Here is a 20977-nt window from a genome sequence, read left to right as displayed (position 1 = left end):
ACTATATGGAAAACGTAATATTGCATGTCTGGTAATATGTAAGTTTATTAAATGTTATAATGATTGGGTGGAGAATTACAGATTAATTTCATGTAAATTTTATATGTAATGTTAGAGAGTTTTTAATTTTGAAACTATATATGGTGTTTGGAAATTATACCATGGTTATATGGATCGATTATCTTAAATTTATGAATCATATAATGTGATATAAATTTAAAATTTTTATTCCAATACTATAATTATTAAAGTGAATATTTAATTTAAATCACATTAAATTTGGATTAAAAATTATTATTATTATTTTGTAATAATTAATTAAATTTATATAGATATTTTACTATCAAATTATCAACTCCAAAAAAAAATATTAAACAATATTGCTTAATTTTAAACAACTCATTTAAACACTAAAAATGTTTTAAATTGTTTTTATGTCAATCAATCTAGTTGAGTTGATTACGGTTGGTGCTGTAAATCCGTAATAAATGTCTCATTTTGATAATATTAAATAAAGAGTGAATAGACATTTTGGTTCTTGTCTTTGTACTTATTTTATAAATTAGTTTTTATCTTTTTGAAATGTAAAAAATAATTTTTATCTTTACATCCGTTATGCAACTAAGTTTTTATTGTTAAAATCCAATTTTCACCGTTAGTCATATGTCTATGTAGCAAGTCTTTGTCCATGTAAGCAAACTCATCTGACAAGTCTTTAGACTGAATTGAAAAAGGTCTTCATTCCTCTCACAGATCTTGGCCCTTGATTTCACCGCTTCTTTTGTCTCGGGTTCTACTGCTTGCAGCTCCTTCAAGGGCCAGGGTGCTTCTACTGCAACTGTGTCTTCTTTGTCTGCTTTAGCTCAGCTCCACAATAATTTCGGTTTCGTCCCAAATTGAACATGCAGGAAAGAAAACTTTTTCTTATACAAAGACGATGTAGATATTTTTTTTGTTATGCTTCTCTTCCCTTTGAAGGTATTTATCTCATTTTTGCGTACATGTTTTTTTTTTATATAGTTTATTTTTGCACATTCAAACGTGAGATAAGAAAAAAAATCTTCTTCTACTAAACAAATTTAAAAAAAATCCTTTTTTTCCTACTTTCTTTCTTTTCACTCTCTAGTACAATCATAAATTTGAAAATTTTCCCTTTTCTTGCATAATTTAAAATAACTCACACAGTTGCACATGGCCACATGCTTTTGGCTACAAATTTCAGCTCCGGCCAAAACTATTCAATACGTTTTGTGAATGAACGATGAAAGATTAATATTACTAGTCATGTAGTCACACATGCATCTATGAGGACTCATCTTAACTATTAATTCAACTTCAGTTGCCATTATTTTCACAAAAATCTCCACAATTGATCGACTTACAAACAATATTTTGTCGTGTAAAGAACACCACTGTGTATTCGTGTTGGCAAATGCTAACTTATCTTGAAGAAATGTGAAAGAACTACACTGTGTTTTTGAAGTGAAAACTATATTGCGTTTTTTTTTTAATTTTAATTTTGAAGTACAATTGCTTCATAATTTGAGGAGATTTACCCTCCCAAGCTTTGCAATAGAGGACGGGAGTGAAGTCCATGGAACACTTGCATTTGTCACTTTTCTACTACTTGAGAAACTTTGACCAAGTTTCCAAAGAATCCATTGTTAGAAGCTTCTAAAATTATCAACAATGCATCTCATTAACGACGTTATTTTCAAATTTAATGACAATGACTATTTTGTAATACTTATACAAACATAGGGACTATTTTTTACATTTCAATAAGATAGAGACTAATTTATAAAATGAGTGCAAAGATGGGATCAAAATACCTTTTCACTCATTAAATAAATGAACACTTAGAAAAGGTGTCAACATCGATCCAACCGATCACGTAATACCAAGTGTAAATAGAAGGTCCTAGCACAATTATATTTAAAGCATACGCATTGTTGAGGTCAAGTAACAGGTCCCCTTCAATCAGTTGGAGAATTAATCATGCAGGCAAGAGAGGATGGGTTCACACTGAGGCAAAAATAACTAAAGGAAAAAGACAGTACAGCACCTAGTAAAAATAAATCACAAATTGCATAACATATACTGATATGCAGAACACGTAATGAATCCGAGAAATAAATAGACACAACCACCAAAACATCCTAGTACTCTTGATCTCGGTTCAAACTACGAAGAGGAATAAATGGGAAATGAAAACAAACGGTAAAATCCCACAAAGCACCTCTGTCACCAACCACCTCTTTCCCCACCCACTACTGCTGTTGTTGTTCGCGCTTGTGCTTGTTCCATTAGCAGTCGCGTTATTAGCTGCAGTCAATTTTCAGTTCAAACTCAGAGTACAATTATATTTTCAATCGTGTAAATTGGATTTTATAATTCATTCTGAGACCTAATTAATAGAATTAAAAATACCAATATCAGTGAGTTCACAATTACTCACACCCACTCAACCAGTAGAATTAGACTCATCGATAAAAAAAAATATGAATAATTTTGACAATAACATCAATTTTTTTTGTATGCATATGCAATGAGCCAAAACCTCAGCCACAAATGATGATTTAAAACCTTGATGCGGACAACAAATTCCACGATAGTTAAAGGAATGAATAAAAAGTGGAATTACGTATAATAAAAACTAATCAACAATATTTACCACCAGGGACTGAGGAGGGACTAGTTTTGTTGGTCAAGGCATTTTTAAACCCCTCAAACACCTTAGCTTCCGTGGAGTTAGGTGCCAAATGCAAAAGATCTGAAAACAACATCAAAATTGGGTACCGGCACAACATAAGGGTAACAAAATAAGTGTCATAAATAGATTACAAAGTCACACACTTACCAACACACTGAGTTATATTGGTGGGTGTTTGACAAGCATCTGGTAAACTTAGAGCAAGGGTGACGTTGATCTTGAGGCCAAGATTAGGGTCATCACGATCCTTGATGAGGATGCAGAGGCACCTCTTGCTCTTGTCAATAACCTCTTTGATACCAGAGCAACAATCCATGGCGGGGACTTTGGCTTCACCACCAACATAGGGAAGACAACCAGCTAGACCAAGAAGTTTGTCGGTACATTCTGCTTTGTCTTGGTTGATGTCTGAGGTTGCAAAACCGACCAAAAGGAGCAAAAAGGCTGAGGAGAGTGCTAGATTTTTTGCCCCTATGGAAGACATTTTGGAGTTGCAGAAAGAAAGAAAAGTCAAAAAAAGGAGAGAGAAAAATAGTTTGGCAACTGATTGCTTCTCTGTTCCTAGTTTCTAGTGCTTTGCGTTGCTTGTTTGCCAGTTATGAACTTTATGGCACCCTTTTTTTACTTGTATATTTATCCTCTTTTAATTCATTTAATTAATGCAAAAAAACTTATTTAAGTGCAAAATTTTAATTAGATTCATTTAAATAAATGGATTAAACTTCACTGGGTCAAAACTTAAATTTTAAGTACTCAAATTCACTAAAGTTAAATCATTTAGAGCCACCGACACAAGTGCCCAAGTAGTCGTTTCTATAATAATGGTTCCTATCCGCATGATTATTGCCTTGGAACGTTCTGAACTGGCCACTCAGGTCTACCATTATTAAAGCATATAGAGTGCATCAAGATTTTAATCACCATCACCTTACCCTCTCTCCAAGAGTGCTATTGGTTAAATTTGATGTTAGAAGGGGACTTGCCAATTAGGGCGTTGGAGGAGTGATGCTATAATGGCATAGTATTGAGAGAAGCAATTTCCTAAAAAATCTGTCCTTAATATCATCTTCAATGACCCACCAAAAATAAAGTTCTTGTCATAATATGGAACTTTATAAGAACTGATATATCAATTTTTGGTTCCCTATAACGAATAATATACAATTTGGGTTCAATTATTTCTAAATTAAAATATTTAATCTCTCAAATTTTCAAATTCAGCAATTTAATTTCAATGAGTTAATCATTAATTAACTAATCACGAACAACTATTGATTTTATCATAACGTTTAGGTAAAATGTCAACCTAACACTTATATGACAAATGGTTAAAATGATCCCAAAAGTTAAAAAAATTTCATGATATAATTGAACTCATCACTTCTTACTTAAAACTAAACATTAAATCTGATATTTTTTTTAATTGATAATGTAAACAATATTTACTATATATCATTACTAGATGAGTTGTTAATTTTTTATTTCATATATATATATATATATATATATATATATATATAATAATTTGCATACATAATAGATTGAAATTAATTATGTAAATTAATTAATTAAATAAAATTAATTTACTAACGTAGACTTTATATTACAAAAATTTCATTAAATTAATATTAAATATTAATTGCATAATATGAAATTCGCCCAAAAAAATGACATAATATGAAATATTAGATCATTTACATATTAAGATTTCATATTATGTATTTAATTTAAGTAAATTAATTTTTCTTATTTAAGTAGTTAATTTATATATTTTAACTATGCAAACTAATTTACGTATCAGTTAATTTACTTATTTATTATCTATACACATTTATTTAATATATAATTAGAATAAAAAAATTACACAAAAACAATAAATAATGAATGTTTTTTTTATTTAAATCACATGTATTCTTTTTGAGATAATCTTGTTTTGGACGAAATTTTTCTTCTAACTATTTAACATAACTACATATACAATCCAACATCTCTAATTAATCCACATGTTTGGTGATTAAATAATAAATGTTTTTACATTAAAAAAAGCATGTGATTTACTGCTCACAAGGTAAAATGGCATGGTTTCAATTTCCATAGAAGATTTGAAAAACAAAAAACAGAACATTTAAATCATTGTCATATTAACGGTACCTTTTAAGTAAAAGTGATATCAAAGTTAATATTTGATTATAAATGATCAATTAATGATCATTCGATGAAAAAAAATTAAAATAATAAAAATAGTTAATTGATGATCGACTAACAAAAATAGGGAAAGAAAATTACAAATTATACAAGAACAAAAATGCATTTTTGCCAACAAAATTAAATAAAAAATACTCTTCCGTTGCCTCCCGGTACGTTTCCTCCCGTGTAGTTTCATTTAAGAAAATATTTTTTTAATACAAAAGGGTTTTTATATAATTATAAAAAATTCACCAAAAAAATATAACCATACAAAAGATAAATTTTTATTTTTGTGTCATTAAAATTTATAATAAATAAATATTTTAAATATATAAATTGTAATATAATTAATATTTGTAATAAATATTTCTAAACATATAAATTATATTCTAGATTTACAATAAATAATTTATATTGTGATATAATGTTACGTTAAATCATTGTTTTTTAAAAAGTTACTAATTCAATTTAGAAATAAAAATAAATATTAAATTAAAATGATAAGAAAATAAGAAAGTTAAATATATCAATAAGAAATTTAAATATACCAATAAAAAGATCAAGAAAAGGAGAGTGGTTTAACAATTTTTTTGAATTATTTATTAAATCAAATTAAATTTGAAATTAAAATTAAGAAAAAACATGTTCAATATATATTGGATAAGATGTGTGGTTTAAAGAAGGTCAACGTGACCTCTAAATTTATTTTCATTCACTTCTAAAGAAGTGGATCAATCACGGAAGCCAACGAGGATGAGAAGAAAGACATACCTAAGACAAACAATTTTAGCCGTAGTTTTCACCATGAACATTAGTTTAGACTTTAGAACTTCTTTTTCTTCTTCTTTTCTTTGTTTTTATTGACATATTCACAACTTTTGCTTTTAAAGACATTCCCTTTGATATGAAATTGGTTTTTTTGTTGTTTTTTTTTTTTTGTTGTGTTAATATTTAATTTTGTAATTCAATTTCAAAATTATCAAAATTTTGAGAAATAGCACAAAGACAATAGAAAAGACAGGTCCTTTAAATACTTTAGATAAAATCAGATTTAGTTTCTATATAAAAACCAAAATCCGATCTAATTTATTTAAAAGTAGAAACAAAATCCATCCAATTATTAATCTATCTGTTTCTGAATTTATATCTACATAGACTCGAGAATAATTATTTAGGTATAATTTATATAGAAATTTATAAATTATTCATTAATACCTCACTAGGTGCTTCTCCTTGTCTGTCTTTGTTGCTCTGTATCTCATCTCATCGGCCAACAGACCAGCCGCTTTTTCCGTCTTCTCCAAGTCCGCTGAGTCGCCATCGCCGCCCAACCCGAAACGCCATCACCCAGTCTGCTACGAACAGAGAACCACAGTCTACATTCCTGTCATCATGACTCACTCTTGTTCATGTTATATTAATTACAAATTCATTACGATTTTTATTTGATGTCTTTGGAATGACGATTTGCACATCAACTATTTGTTATAAAGCCTGAATGTACATTCATGGCTATTTTCACTTTTCTGGTATGAAATTATACACAAATGCCATCATGTTGATTATTTTTAGTTATTAGATTCTCATTTCCTGCATATCTCTTCTTCAATTCAAACCACGTGGCTTGTATGTGAACCGGTTATAGCTTCCATGTGAAGGTTCTTTTGGTAAGTGTTAGTTGCAAGAGGTAGTCCATTTGCAAGCACTTTTTTCCTTGCTACTAATAACTAGCAACAAAATGTTGTTCAGTTGTTGAATAGAAATCAAAATGTTTCTCAGTTATTTGTTTGGGGCATCCTCTTTTCAGGATTAAGATATCGGTGCCTGATGAAGCTACTGCATCAATTGATTACGCAAGAGATTTGATTCTGTAGAAAAACATTAGGCTGGGTTTGGAAATTGTCTTCTGGATTCTCTTCAAAACTGTGTGCTTCTCTTTAATTTGTTTACTTAGTTTTGCTTTCGCTCTATGTTTGCTTTGGTTTGAATGGGCAATCACGAGTTCTAGTTTGCATCAATGATTGAGCCTCTCAATGGGTTTATTCCTTGTAAAAGCAATGCTACTCTTGATTATGTAGTCTTTCTATTTCAGCTTCATCAATTGCCAATGGCATCATTGATTGAGTCTCTCGATGGGTTTACTCCTTTTTCTTGTAAAAGCAATGTTATAGAGCAACTAGAATACAATGCTATAAGGTTGCTTCTTATTGAAGACTGAAGGATAGGGAGGCATATCAACTTTGAATATCTATTTTAGATAGGAGTAGTTACTTTATAGAGCAACTAGAATACAATGCTATAAAAGTTGCTTCTTATTGCAAAAAACCAGAACAATGATATCATGTAATGAAAAATTCATAGTTAACGGATCTCTTTGGTTTTCTTGTTTTTCTTTTAATTTTCCTCTTAGTATCATCAAGAGTTCTTCTTGCAAGTGATATCCAAGTGTGAGTTTTTCTCACAAGATAAAAATCCAAGTATGAGTTTTTCACTTGTTGTAGATATAAAATATAAAATGTTCTGATAAAATGAAAAAATTAATAACCAAATGAAAGGGGGGTTTTGCCACAGCAACATCACAGTTTGATTTAAGGGAACCAAAACTTGAAAAATACTCACAAATTCAACCATAAACCACAGAGAACTTAAAGTTTCAAATTGAAGCCAACTAATTTGACCCCGTTGTCACTCACCAAAAATAAATAAATTGACCCGTTGTCTTAAATTCCTAAAATGCTACTTACTCATGAAAATAACCATGGAAATAAATCCCTTTGCCATAAAAACTTCATGCTGGCTACATCCTAACAATTGGAAAGGCAAGGATATTTGATTCAGATCCACTCGTGAACAAAAAAAAAATACAAAGTAATCTTTACTTTGAAGAGAAGGGTGAAGGATAATCACAAAACTCTGAAGAGACTTTCAATTGCTCTTTGCAATACAGGAGTATAGCCGTGCTATAAGCGTGAGACAGTGTGGGCAGTACAAGCGAAAAGATTGGCTGTCTCTGTATTGCCTCTGTTTTTTTTTTCTTTGCAAAGCCATGTACGATACCCTGAGAGGATCAACGAGGAAGTGTGGAAGAAAGTCACGTGCCTCAGTAGAGTAAACAATCATGGATCGTTAGATTTATAGGAAATAAAGAAAGGGGATAAATAATAAGTTAAGTAGTTAGTGAATCTCTCGTAACGAATAATCGAAATTAATTATTCTCATTTTTTATTTTAAAAGTTTCCTCATTTGAATCTCTTCCCATGTATTGTCTAGAGTGATTCATAGCTTTTGGTTTCTTGATTTGTGTAAAACGGCACAATGCCTTTGTTGTTTTAGGGATGGGGAATTTCTAGGTTATTGAAGATGTATGAACCCTAGGATAGATTGGAGTCATTCGATGGTAGGCATCCCTAGATAAAATATCTATGTCATTCTTGAGATATTATGAAATTCCAATTTTCTCATTCTGGTTACTTACGTGGGCTAGATATCTTTCACAAGTACAATTTGTAAAATAAATTATATAAATTTTTTATATTTGAATCTTGTAGATAAAAAATTATAATTGGAAGAAGAGATCTAATTTTATTATGCACTGTCAACCAAATTCCTGAAGAAAAAAGATTAATCATCAGTTTTTTTTTTTTTTACTAATATTACATTGACAAAAAAGAAAGGAAGCCATATGATAAAAACAGAGAGTATTGCTATTTTTTTAACTCACATTTTACTCGTCAAAAATTTATCAAATAGAAACATGTTATAAATATGTGTGAAAAATATTGGCATGTTGAAAAACTTAAATTTAATAAATAATTATTTTTTATTTAAATTTACTTACGAATAAGCTGCAATTGATTTTAAAAAAAGTCATTATTGTTTTGAAATAAGCTCTAAATTTCTTTGGTGGTTATGTTTCAATTTTTTATATATAATTTTTAATGAGCGAAGAATGAAAATACGTGTGTACAATTATGGATGATGCTGGCTGAGAGTATATATAATTTATGCTTGAAGTTATTTTAATTTCATTCTTTTTCAGGAATATTTTGATTTTTGAAAAAGGATTTGGAAATAAGTTGTTGAAATATTTTTCAATTCTTTAACAGTTAGCAAAACGAACTTCTTTTTTTACTTGAAATGGACCATTAGTATCTTGGAACTTTTGTTAGCATTCTCCTATTCATAAACATTATAACTTTAGTGGTTAATGAGAAGATACAATTGAGTTTTGCGGTTTGTTAGCCCATAAATATATTCACACCATTTGAGTGTGTATATATATATATATATATATATATATATATATATATATATAAATGGACCCTCCATAACACAGCAACATATTCTCTATTTTTCTCGCCACAAGACCCTTTTAATTATCGTTGGTTGATAATACATAATAATTTTTTTTATAAAAAAAGGACATGAATGGTTTAACTATTTGGTAGAGTAACTGGACGTCTGGATTGAACATAAAAAAGTCGATGCTCATTTAATTAAGATAAATAAAACTAATATATCTAAAGTTCATTTATTTTAGTTACTCACTAGGTATGAAACTCAAGCTGGAAATAGGAAATGCAAATTGAGAAAAGGCAGCGGGAGGAGGTAAAAGAGAGGCTGAGTAAAATGCCCTAGGTGCTTAGATGTGATGCAACAATTATGGTTCAGCATGACAGTTTTTTAATGTATTTTTGTTATTTGGGAAATTTTAATTTTTTTAAGTTTTAATTATATAAAATTTATTTAAGAGTATAAGTATTAAAATACTAGTATATTCTTAATATATTCACGAAAAAGCAAGGTTGACCAGTTGACATTGCAAACGAAACGATGATAAAGAATTAAGAAGGGCAGTTATAACGGAACTTACGTATAAGAAATGCTAGTGAAATAAATGCACCCATTCTTTATTGTAAAATTTATTGATATAAAATTCACCCATTCTTTATTTTAAGTGAATAAATGCGTTAATTGATTTATTAACGATAAAATGTCGTATTTATTGGAAGAAAAAAATAACTTTTAAATTATAAGCAACATCATTAAATATAACGATTACTCAAATCATTAAATTAATGAAAATTTCTAAAATAAAATGTAAATTTGTAAGTATTAATTAAAATAAATTTTTCAAAAAAATTAAGATCAACTAATTTAATTATTTTATTAATTTTAATGAATTAGTTATTTATTTTTTATATAAAGCACCAGAAAGGATTTTTTAAATATCGGACAAAATATAATAATTATTATAAGAGGAGTATTAGTACCATCAAACGCATACATCAATTGAGTGGATTGTTCAAACATAACTCATTGGTCTGGAATTTAAATTTTAAAATAAGTAACTGTATTAAATGTTGGAAGACAAAATTTTGACACCGCTATCACCAAGAAAAATAAGAATAAGAAAAGTTATTAGTGTTAGGAGCGTTTCTCTTATTAAAATAATATGCATATTTATGGGTGATTGACTTGGACCAGTGTCCACAGCCACTATAAATTCCTCTGTGCTGAACACTAGTTCTTTATACCAATAAGCAAATTAATAAGAGTAATTTGTTCAATGGCATCATCAACAGCAAAAGTGGTTTCTCTAGTGTTAATAGTAGTAGGGAGAATGATGATGAATATTGTGGAAGCAAACACTTGGTGCGTGGCAAGGAGCAACGCTGGCTACGGAGCACTGAAGTCAGGGTTGGACTTTGCATGCTCACATGGAGCTGACTGTAGGGCAATTCAACCCGGTGGCAGTTGCTTCAATCCGAACACCATTCAAAACCATGCTTCTTATGCCTTTGACAGTTACTATCAGAGAAATGGCAAAAACCCTGGTGCATGTAACTTTGGTGGTGCAGCCACCATTGCCGTTTCTGATCCCAGTATGTGCATATCTTCTCTTTTCTCTCTATGTATATGTGTGGAAATCATTCATTAACCATATATGTTGTTTCTTTCTTCTTTCTTTTCATGTGTTTAGGCTTTGGACGTTGTGTGTACCCACCTTCTTCAAGGTATATATATATATGGCCTATTTTCTTTCTTTTTTTTTTGTAATCTTTGCTTTTTAAATTGGTCAAACCGTTTAATTCTGCTCCTCGGTCTTGGATGAAATTAATTTTCCTTCTCAAATTTATGTAGTTTTTCCTGCTATCTCTTGTCATTCATTTTATTTATGAATTATGACAAAGATTTTCTTCCTTTTAATTTTCAGCACTGATGGAGGAGTTGATACAACAATCACGGGGCTTCCAATGAACAGCAAGACATTACAAGACCAGACCAACAAGGAGGATTGAATACTGACAACAAGGAAATGATCAACCTGTTATTTTATGATATAAACATTTGTATTAAGAGAATTCATATAAATAAATAAAGATGTATTTATTTATACTCTGTTTTCGGTTTATTTTAATAAGTTCATTAGTATAATATATATAGTTTATGAACCTAACTTATAACTTACATGAAAAATAATTTAACTTAGTTTCCTCTTTCGATTATAAAGACAACTTAGTAACATGCATCAATGCTTGCATGAGAAACACGTACTCATATTAAGTGCTCAATTAATAAGCTGTTTAATGTTTATTTAAACAAGTCATATATTTTAAAACTAAAACAATTTGCTATAAGTATGACTTAAACAAAATACAACTTCTGCTTTTTTTTATATAAAATATCTAAATAATAAATCATTTCTTTTTATACATTCTTAGAAAACTTAAACAAGCAAATCCATAATCTAATTCAAAATTTATTCAAGTCATTTATGCTTCCTAGTGGGATCCAAGTTCACTATGGTGGAAGAATGTGGTAAAGGAACCGAAAAAAAAAAAGCAACTTGTGCAGATTTTTCGCCGAAGCATGGGATCAACCAGAAACTCCACAAGTAAAATGTCCGAGGCGACTAGGTACCTCTATTATTATTCAGTTAACTTGTTGAACATTAAATGTTCAGAATGTATTTATATATTTTTATTGAGTAACTGTTAATGACATTTACATTTAGTTCACTCAATAATAAATGTCAAAGAATACATTATTAAAGTTTCTCTATTAAAAAAAATAAAAGATTGACCGTAGCTGACATAAGCATTTTAAAGAATTGAAAAAGGCAGTTATTTATAACTGAACTTTTGTATATAAAAAATGAGAAATTCAATTGCAATAGTACAAAACAACAATGTCCCTTTAAATTAATTAATTATAGTTATTTACAAGCATGAAACTGAAGTAAAAAAATTAAGTTAAGCAAAGTTGTGAATAACAGAATAAGCAGTATAGATCATAAGGAATTGAATATACTTTATTAAATATTTTAAACATTTAAAATTAGTACTAAATAATTGGTATATTTATAATATAACAAATAAGTGATAGGAAGAACTCAACCATAATTAATTTTCAAAGAAAAAATCTGGCTAATAAAATAAATAAATATTACTTGAGATAATTATCGTTTGATCTTTTTTATCAGTTAATATTAATTGTTAGCTTTTATTAATAAAAAATTCAAACCTAAATATTTTAAGAGAATTTAAGTTAAATTAAAAATAAATACAAATAGTAGCACGACATGAATTTATAAACTAGAACAAATAGCACAGTCATGCATATATTACACTTCAGTCTATTGTCATACAAAATATACAGTACAACTGAGGAGTTAAACTCATAAATTTACGAACTTGAAGTTAAGGTCTTTATAATAGGGAAACTTATCGCTTAATGAAATAAGTAATGTCTCATCATTACCTCAACGGGCTTGTAAATATAGAACTCTTGCTCTAACAACTTTGGGCCTTTAGAAACTACTACATGGCCATGAAAGTGATGAAACATTTAAAAATTAAACTCAAATTCGGATTCTGACAAGTAAATTTCCACGGCAATCAAGCTCTTCGGTCTAGAATCAAAGTTTTTACACACCAGCTAGATAAGAGGAATGCCTGGAAGTAAAGAGCACTTGGTTTGCCAACGCCTCTGGGAATGTTTGTGGATTGTTTTGAAGTGGCAGACCAAAAGCTGATGAGTAGAATTTGGAAAAGTAGAAACAACTGGGTATTCAATCACAACAGCACCCAAATTTGGTTAATTTTGAATCATGCCCTGTCCGTGCAACTTGGATGCCTTTGTTATTTCTAGAACAGGCACGGGCCTTGGGGTTGATTTTAGGGACCACTCTGGCAAAGTTTTGGTGGCTGTAACTAAATTTCTTCCTATCTGATATCCTCCTCGTATAGCAGAAGCTCTGACCCTTCAGTGGGCCATTGACACTTCTCTCATTATGTCCCTCAATCGGATTGTGTTTGAAATTGATTGCCAGCGTCTTGTCAATGTTTGGACGGGGAACTTCAATTTTGTGGAAGTGGTTCAGGATTCTCCGTCTCTTCTTAATATGCGTAGCAATGTTTCTATTTCTCTCTCCTATGTGAACAGAAATGCTAACATGGGTGATAACAACAAATTAGCTAGTTTAGCTTTTACTGCAAAGGACTTGGTTGGAGGATACTCCTCCCTAAATCTTTAATATTTTGTCCTCTCATATAAGGCCTCTTTTTTGGTGGAATGATGTGGTTTGTTTACCCTAAAAAAAAATGTTAATAACACTTTCTCTAACACTTTCTTATACATACTCACTTTAAACAAAAACATCTTTTACTTATGCTAAAACCAAAATCTTTTAGTGTACATAGCATTAATAATATATAAGCATGGTTTGCTATGCACTTAAGTGAGGAGAGACAAAAGTTAAAAATTTTAAAGATCAAAAGATCTTGCTTATATGAGTTGTTACTCATGCTTAAGTGAGGAGAGTGAGAAAATGCCTTGAAATGAATTATAGGACCTCACTTAAGAAGGTTGATGCTCACCCTTAAGTGAGGTAGTCGATATAGACCCAAACTCATCAAAATATAAAAGACCTTAGGTATAATTGAAGGAGAATTTTGGAGTGTTTAAAGGCAAATTTCTCTTAAAGAATAGAATTTTTCCTCTAGACTTTTAGATTTGATTCATTACACATGTTTATAATTCATTTGGGGTTTATAATTAAGTTATAAGTAACTAATCCCCTCATATATCGAGGTTGGAAAGACTGAACCTAATTTCATGTAATACCCCTTCTTAATACAATTATTTAGATTTATTCTTCTTATTTTTCTCTTGATACCTGTTTTAGACTGATCACTTATTATTTGATCTTAGAAATCGATAGCTTAATCAATAGACATTCATTTAATTCTCAAATTGAGAAGAGTACCTAATTGGGATTGATTCTAGACATAGATCAATATCAATTAGGCTTCTTTAATTCTCAAACATTAATGTTGGTTGCTTAGGTTGATTTGTCAAGACATTAAAATTAATTTAAATAACTTAGACTATTTCGCCTAAGACATTAGGGTTAGAATATAACTGTGAATTGGAGATAAATTATATGGGTAACTAGATTGATTAAGATTATTGCATTGAAAAAAAGGAAAAACCAAGTCCAACCTTGGTTAGTCAAATCATAATTCTCACAACAATATTGTGATTCTTTCTTTAACTATTATCCAATAGAAATAATTAAAATTTTTACTAAACCTTAGTTTCGAAGTCCTAATTGTCTGAATATACATTAGTCTTTTAAGAGATGATTTGGACGCAAGTCCTATTACTACTTTGAAACTTGGTTTCACTTGATTACAAGAAAAATCCTTAACAACTGTTATTGAGGCTGTTAGCAGATATTTGGTGGATTGTTGGGTAGTCAAAAAATTTAATTTAACAAACTCATAATATTAGACACTAAAAATAATAATTTTTTACCAATTTTAATAACTAATTTAATCATTTATTTGAATAGCAATGGTCAAGATTAACAGTTGTAGGGCTAGACAGGATAGTTGTTATTCACCAATCACCTCATTGCTTTAACCATTACTTTTACCAAGCTTAAATTCTCATAATCGAGTCTTTCATTTGATGCATCAAATGAAAGTAGATAAACTAGTATCACCCTATTTCTTTAATCGTTGTTGATGAACTGTTGTGGCTTAGATGATTTTATGGACCCACCAATCTTTTGTGATAATATTATAGTCACATAAATTAATATGCAAACCCAAATCTTTTTCTTAGGGAAACAAATTTAAATCAATTACTATCATTTTGTGCAAGAACATGTTGCTAGCATTTCTTTACAAGATTTACACATCCCTCACCCTCACCAATCAAAAGATATAAAGTCGATTTGGTGGTTAAGAAATAAGGAAAGGAGGAAAATATCACGAATTCGATATCTCTGCTAACAACAAACTAACAATTTACATTTGTCGATAAAAAAAATCCTCATCAATCTCACGTAGACCACTTTCAAGTTCTTGGACATAGTTTCTCCAATGTTCAAAATCAATGTCATTTCAACCTCCTCCATCTTGATTATACATATTGATGGAATATTGACACAAGGAATCAATTAAAGGGTGATGAATTACCATCAAAGTCCAATCGAATTATTGTTAGTATCAAATGATAGTCATTTATCAATTTATGATAAATTTTATAATTCAGGAGAAAATAAAAGTATAAAATATAAAAAATAAATAATATGCACTTTATTAAAAAAAAATACTTTAAATATATTATTTTATTCTAACAATCACATATAATCATTTAAGATTAAGAGTAATTTTGATTGATTGATAATATAAATACTTTTATATTAATTATGTATATTCATTAAATTCAATAAAATAATTGAAATTATGAAAAAAATACATAATATATGCATTGATAATGAAAAAAAAGTTATACTAACATCTAATTAACTATTATGTATGTGTTTGTATTTTTTTTCAATGTACTTCTTACGTGAATCCATATCTTTATTGTTAATCATGTTTACAAAATAATATATTTTGCTTTTAAAATCAATAAAGTGATATACTTTAAAAAAATTGCATGTAATGTGTAAGTGGGCTTTCTTTCCTTTTTGTGACATCAATTTATGATGTTTTTTTTTTCACTTTTCTTGTGGTTTATTAATGTCACCATTTTTTTCAGGAAAGATCGTCAAAATTTGTTTTCACAAAAGCAAATTGGTTTCAGAAAGTTAACTGACATCTTGTATGCAATTTTTTAATATATATATATATATATATATATATATATATATTCTATTTTGATAATTTAAAAAATAAAATATCATAAAAATATGATTTAGTCACAGTGGAAACTTGTGTTACATTAATGATGTATAGACTATTTTGTCTACAAGAAAAACATGATAAAAATATATTTACAAATTAAGTATTTTATAAGGGACAAACACGGAAGAAATATTTTAGGAATCAAAAGTCAAATAAACTATAAGAAAATAAAAAAAACAAAACACAATTATTTTTCAGATGCAAAATATATTTAATTTTTTTTTATTATTGATAACGTAAACGTATTATACTCAAAAGAGATATTTTTCAGGGATGGGTTAAAAAACTAAAAAAATGATTTATTATATAAATTATAAGAAAATGTAAAAGAAAATGCACATTATTTTTTACATCCCATTTTTAAATTTTGTAATTAATATCCTTAAGTTACTTGTTAGTTGTTACCATTTTTGCCAACTCAAAATACATAAAAAAAATTTGTAAATATTTATTAGGGAGAGGTTGGGCGTTATTGTATTTGTTGTTTTTATTTTTCTGACCAAAGAAAAGGAGAGACCGTGGGAATTGTATTTCAGAAGCTAGATTGCAAACGAGGTGAGGTTTGATTATCATACTGCGTGCACAGGGCACTGCAGAGAGAGAGAACATAGAAACCTGAGATACACTATCATGCTCTGATAAAAAGAAAAAGAGAACCCAAAAAGAAAGCGAAAGCGGCTTCTATTCCCATCTCTTCCACACTCACTCAGTCACCATATATAATTAATTTTCTCTTTTTTCTCTAAACACTTCCCTCCGTTCTCTCTCTCTCTCTCCACCTTTACCAACTAAGCAAAGCAAAACAATCACACCTAGCACTCTCCCTAACATAACTTTCTCCAATGGCAGCACCAAAGCTGGTTCCTTTACTGTTATTAATAACTATAATAACAATGGGTCTAAGCAAGAATGTGCTGGGTCAAGCGAGTTGGTGTGTGGCGAGGAGTGACGCTAGCAACGACGCACTTCAAACGGCGTTGGACTATGCATGTGGGTCTGGTGGGGATTGTCTTCCTCTTCAGCCGGATGGACTCTGTTTTCTCCCTAACACCATTCAGGCACACGCTTCTTATGCCTTCAATAGCTACTATCAGCGCAGGGCCAGAGCCCCTGGCTCTTGTGATTTTGCTGGCACTGCCACCATTGCCACCAGTGATCCCAGTATCATATATAACTTTTCTCTTCATTTCCATTTTTGTTTTTCAGTGGATCAGTGTGATCTCATTTTTATTTTGTGGATTTGTTTTTGTCTTTGTAGGCTATGGATCTTGTGTGTACCCTTCTTCTGCAAGGTATGGCCTTTTTCTGTATGGTTTTACTCTGTTACTAATATTATACTTTTATTAAAGAAATCCTGATATTATTCTCTAAAATTTGTTGAATATCTCAAGTCTTTCTTATTTTTTTTTAACTAATAATAAAAGTGTGACAAGGAATGTGTTTCTGATACGCCTATTGATATTAATATTATATGGTATGAAGAGTTTTATTTTATTGAGTGTGGTGTGTAGAGCTCATTTACAATTGGTGAAAGTGAAACCTACTCTGTTTCTTGATGATGAAGTAAATGGATTCTCATTCTCATTATCAGTATTTTTTTTTTTTTACCTTTATTTCTCTTTGGTACCTTTTCTTCTGTCTGGTTTATATGGCGTTCCTAATACGATAGAGACGACAAGGAACGCCGAACAATGGTGGAGAGGATGGTTGTTTTGTAAGAGGAAATGTTTGTTTGAATGTGAGTTGAATGGTCTGTGACGCGTGTCACTGTGCATGGGTGTGGGTAACGTAATTTTCCTCCTTTTCTGCTGCAATTACCCTAGCTATTTTACTTATCGTTTTTTTGGTAACTTTGGTTTGAATTTTTCAGAAATAAAAGATTTAATCGTAGTTAAGTGTAAACTGTCCCTTATTTGTGTGCCTCTTTCGATCAATCTTACAGATGGTGTCGCATATTTTACATATAAAATTTTGAAAATAAAATCAATTAAGACATATAATTTATAATTATCATTTCTTTAGCTACCAAGTGTGTTTCGATGGGTGTTGAAAATATGGTTATACACCCTTTTTTGGGCATAAAATATGTGCGCATATCCTTTTATTCGGCATCAAATCGAATAAAAACAAAGAAGCTACTCTCAGTAGCTTCCATTTGAACATGGATCCAATTGAATTTCAACATTGGAACCAAACACGCAATTTGTGTTCTTTGTGTCTGATTCTTGGTTCTTCAAAGTTCAAATTTTCAAAATCTTGGGTTGCACAATTTTGGTTGAGTGGTAGTACTATTTGACTGACACTGTGTGCTCTCTCCCAGAGTGTGTTGGTTACTTTTTCTGCACTACGTGATTAGACCGTTGGATGAGTCTCTGTGGCCCACTTCATCCAACGGCTCAGATTCACCTTAACCCTACCTTGCTGATCTTCACACTCATGAATCATGACCATCATTGGTACAACATTATTAGTGTATTTGAATAACTCATAAAAATCAATTTTATTTTACTCCATAAAATCAAGGTCAGATTATGAAAAAGTAGAAATAACTTTTTCTTGCCTTTGATATAAAAATTTAATTGATTATTTTTCATCATTAATCTAATCCAAACAAGTCTTATGTGTGATACTTTTTTTTCTTTATAGCATGGTAAAAGTGATTGTGGAAATATCTGATGCAAGTCATGCAACGGTGTAGTGTAGTAATAATTGGTGCTTACGTTTATGTCAGCTGTTATTTTCTTTACCATTAATAAATAATCTGTGGAAAATGACATACGTAGCACCTTGTTCAGATGTTCTTTCTCAATCCTGAAATTGACCCATCCACGATCCTATCCACATTTTCATAAATATGAGCATTGTTAGTTGCGCACTTTGCATCAATTGGTGAAATATTCTCTCATCCATCAATTCATCCACATTTCAACTTTCTTTCATTTGTTCATTCATCTGATTCTTGTTTCTGAGGCTTTTGTCTTTATTGCAAGTTATAGCATCCATTTGCATGGGATGGTGAGGTTGGAAAGAAAAGCTATAATTGACTTTTTACTTCATCAAGGGATATGTGGTAGTGCAGTTCATGGAGACTCAATTGGAAAAAATTGAATCTTTATTTGGTATAATTCATTGTAGAAACACCAACTTTATGTCAAAGAGTAATTGGTACATATTTGGTCAGCACTCGGTGTATTTCACACATCGAGACATATTTGAATATAGGAAACTATGATTGAGATTAATTTACATATACTTTTTAATCACGTAAAATTAAGCCCATAAAAATTTTACACGGTGTTTTGTAAAAAGAAAGACAAAAAAGAAGATACAGGGTACATAGTAAAAGGGTTTGACATAACTCTTTCTTTAGTATCTTATTGAAGATACCGTTTTGGTAGTACTGTAGTAGGGTGACTTACATTACATGAAAGGAATTTTTTGATGGATAAAAGAGTGCTGAATAATCACCATAAATGTTTATTTGATTTGCAAGTGTACTTAATTAATGTGCTAAAAGAGTGCTGCACCTAGACATGGCAATAAGGGAACCATGCCCTGTTGTACACAACAGTTGGGGATCACCTAATAAAGATGCTGGTTGTGATCAAATCATTACTTGGAATGTGTTTGACCCCTTTAGATTTATTATGACTCAGCATGTAATAAAATTGCTGATAGAGACCAGGGACAATGATGGGGCCATACTAGTCGAGTTCTAGGCTTATTTTGCCCTCCCACGTGTCATGATGAGCCTTAATGTGTGAGTGCTTTTGATCGGTTGAGGGGGGATCACACCCACATGGTTATTACAATACACTATTACAACTTTTACTTCACATGGTAAGTTGAATAGTAGCACCATGGAGAGTGGCGAATTAAGACTTAAGAGATGCATCATGCAATTGAAGAAGAACAAGAAAGAACAAGAAAGGACGTTTTTTTTAAAAAAATACAAGTTATTCAGTGAAAGGCTAGTTTTTGGGAACTGATTTTTGTGTTAAGCCATGAGAATGCTTTTCATTGATCACGTAAATTATAGTTGTACTTTATGGAGTCTAAAAGTTTACAATTTGATTTCGTATCATGTTCAGTGGTGCTGGAGGACCAAATACACCAACCACAACCCCTCCAATGAACAACCCAAATGTGCCAACATCTACCGCAACACAACCAATCTTTGGTGGGGGCAACACTGGTGGAATAACTCCTGGAATGAGCACTCCATTCCCTGACAGTTCTAGAGCACATTCAGAAGCAACAGCCACATGGTTTTTAGCTTTCTTTTCCTCTCTTATTATATTCATTATCTCTTAGCCTATTTAAGATCTTGGGCCAGGCTTACAGTTTTGTCAGAAGTTGAAAGGCTCCCTTTGGTTGTTTATAACCTTAATTTTATGCAACTACCTCTTATGCCCCCACTATTTTAATGTATAAGGTTATGAACAAGTTAAGCATGGCAAACATGGTTTATTCAGGAAAGAGCAGAGCTAGGTTGTAGCAAGGCCTTTGCTGATGTGATTCTAGATTTATAGGGCTCAAATTTAATTCAATAGTTCAATTTAATTGTTCTCCTTGCGAACTTTATTATGTTTCACAAATAGTGCAATATCGTTAGCTTATATAAATTTTGTGTTTTTTCATGTCATTTTTTTCTTTCAGTTGCTTCTTCATCATATCATTTTTTTTTCAAACACTATCACGAAGGCACTTTTAGTCCTGAAATTACATTATGGACCCCAACTCTGAAATGTACGAGGCAAAATCTGTATAATTCCCTATCAAATAAGAAAAAAGAAGGATATTTTCTCTTATCAACAGTGATTGTTGATTGCAAAGTCAAAACTTAATCTGGGGTTCAACAAATACTGAAACA

At 30.4% G+C, this 20977-nt stretch overlaps 3 protein-coding genes and 1 long non-coding RNA gene across 4 annotated transcripts; 3 read left to right on the top strand and 1 right to left on the bottom strand.

Annotated features, from left to right (window-relative positions):
• Positions 1-1823: 1823 nt before the first annotated feature.
• LOC114412900 (protein YLS3-like) lies at positions 1824-3326 on the bottom strand. The gene is made up of 3 exons (XM_028377004.1): positions 2861-3326; positions 2675-2773; positions 1824-2325 (listed from the first exon to the last, which is right to left on the bottom strand). Exons 1-3 carry the CDS (start codon positions 3195-3197, stop codon positions 2180-2182), a joined length of 582 nt encoding a protein of 193 aa, XP_028232805.1. The 5' UTR covers positions 3198-3326; the 3' UTR covers positions 1824-2179.
• A 2658-nt stretch (positions 3327-5984) lies between these two features.
• Positions 5985-7282, top strand: LOC114412899. Its single transcript, XR_003666844.1, has 2 exons — positions 5985-6567; positions 6708-7282. It is a non-coding gene; the product is annotated as an uncharacterized LOC114412899 (long non-coding RNA).
• A 3144-nt stretch (positions 7283-10426) lies between these two features.
• Positions 10427-11299, top strand: LOC114411542 (PLASMODESMATA CALLOSE-BINDING PROTEIN 3-like). Its single transcript, XM_028375189.1, has 3 exons — positions 10427-10785; positions 10884-10917; positions 11118-11299. The coding sequence occupies exons 1-3, from the start codon at positions 10470-10472 to the stop codon at positions 11200-11202; spliced, it is 435 nt and encodes a 144-aa protein (XP_028230990.1). The 5' UTR covers positions 10427-10469; the 3' UTR covers positions 11203-11299.
• Positions 11300-16629: 5330 nt separating this feature from the next.
• LOC114412898 (PLASMODESMATA CALLOSE-BINDING PROTEIN 2-like) lies at positions 16630-20749 on the top strand. Its single transcript, XM_028377003.1, has 3 exons — positions 16630-17265; positions 17363-17396; positions 20196-20749. The coding sequence occupies exons 1-3, from the start codon at positions 16947-16949 to the stop codon at positions 20416-20418; spliced, it is 576 nt and encodes a 191-aa protein (XP_028232804.1). The 5' UTR covers positions 16630-16946; the 3' UTR covers positions 20419-20749.
• The last annotated feature ends 228 nt before the right edge of the window (positions 20750-20977 follow it).

The sequence above is a fragment of the Glycine soja genome, chromosome 5 (genome assembly GCF_004193775.1).
Source record: "Glycine soja cultivar W05 chromosome 5, ASM419377v2, whole genome shotgun sequence".
Classification (NCBI taxonomy): Eukaryota; Viridiplantae; Streptophyta; class Magnoliopsida; order Fabales; family Fabaceae; genus Glycine; species Glycine soja.
This window is presented reverse-complemented; position numbering and strand designations above follow the sequence as displayed.

What these genes read in the sequence shown, in the direction of transcription:
- LOC114412900 (XM_028377004.1), bottom strand. Translation starts at nt 3,197, where the DNA reads ATGTCTTCCATAGGGGCAAAAAATCTAGCACTCTCCTCAGCCTTTTTG. An exon ending in CAATATAACTCAGTGTGTTG is followed by an intron (nt 2,774 to 2,860) that starts GTAAGTGTGTGA and finishes TGTTGTTTTCAG; the next exon opens with ATCTTTTGCATTTGGCACCT. An exon ending in TCCCTCCTCAGTCCCTGGTG is followed by an intron (nt 2,326 to 2,674) that starts GTAAATATTGTT and finishes AATTGACTGCAG; the next exon opens with CTAATAACGCGACTGCTAAT.
- LOC114411542 (XM_028375189.1), top strand. Translation starts at nt 10,470, where the DNA reads ATGGCATCATCAACAGCAAAAGTGGTTTCTCTAGTGTTAATAGTAGTA. An exon ending in CATTGCCGTTTCTGATCCCA is followed by an intron (nt 10,786 to 10,883) that starts GTATGTGCATAT and finishes TCATGTGTTTAG; the next exon opens with GCTTTGGACGTTGTGTGTAC. An exon ending in GTGTACCCACCTTCTTCAAG is followed by an intron (nt 10,918 to 11,117) that starts GTATATATATAT and finishes TTTAATTTTCAG; the next exon opens with CACTGATGGAGGAGTTGATA.
- LOC114412898 (XM_028377003.1), top strand. Translation starts at nt 16,947, where the DNA reads ATGGCAGCACCAAAGCTGGTTCCTTTACTGTTATTAATAACTATAATA. An exon ending in CATTGCCACCAGTGATCCCA is followed by an intron (nt 17,266 to 17,362) that starts GTATCATATATA and finishes TTGTCTTTGTAG; the next exon opens with GCTATGGATCTTGTGTGTAC. An exon ending in GTGTACCCTTCTTCTGCAAG is followed by an intron (nt 17,397 to 20,195) that starts GTATGGCCTTTT and finishes TATCATGTTCAG; the next exon opens with TGGTGCTGGAGGACCAAATA.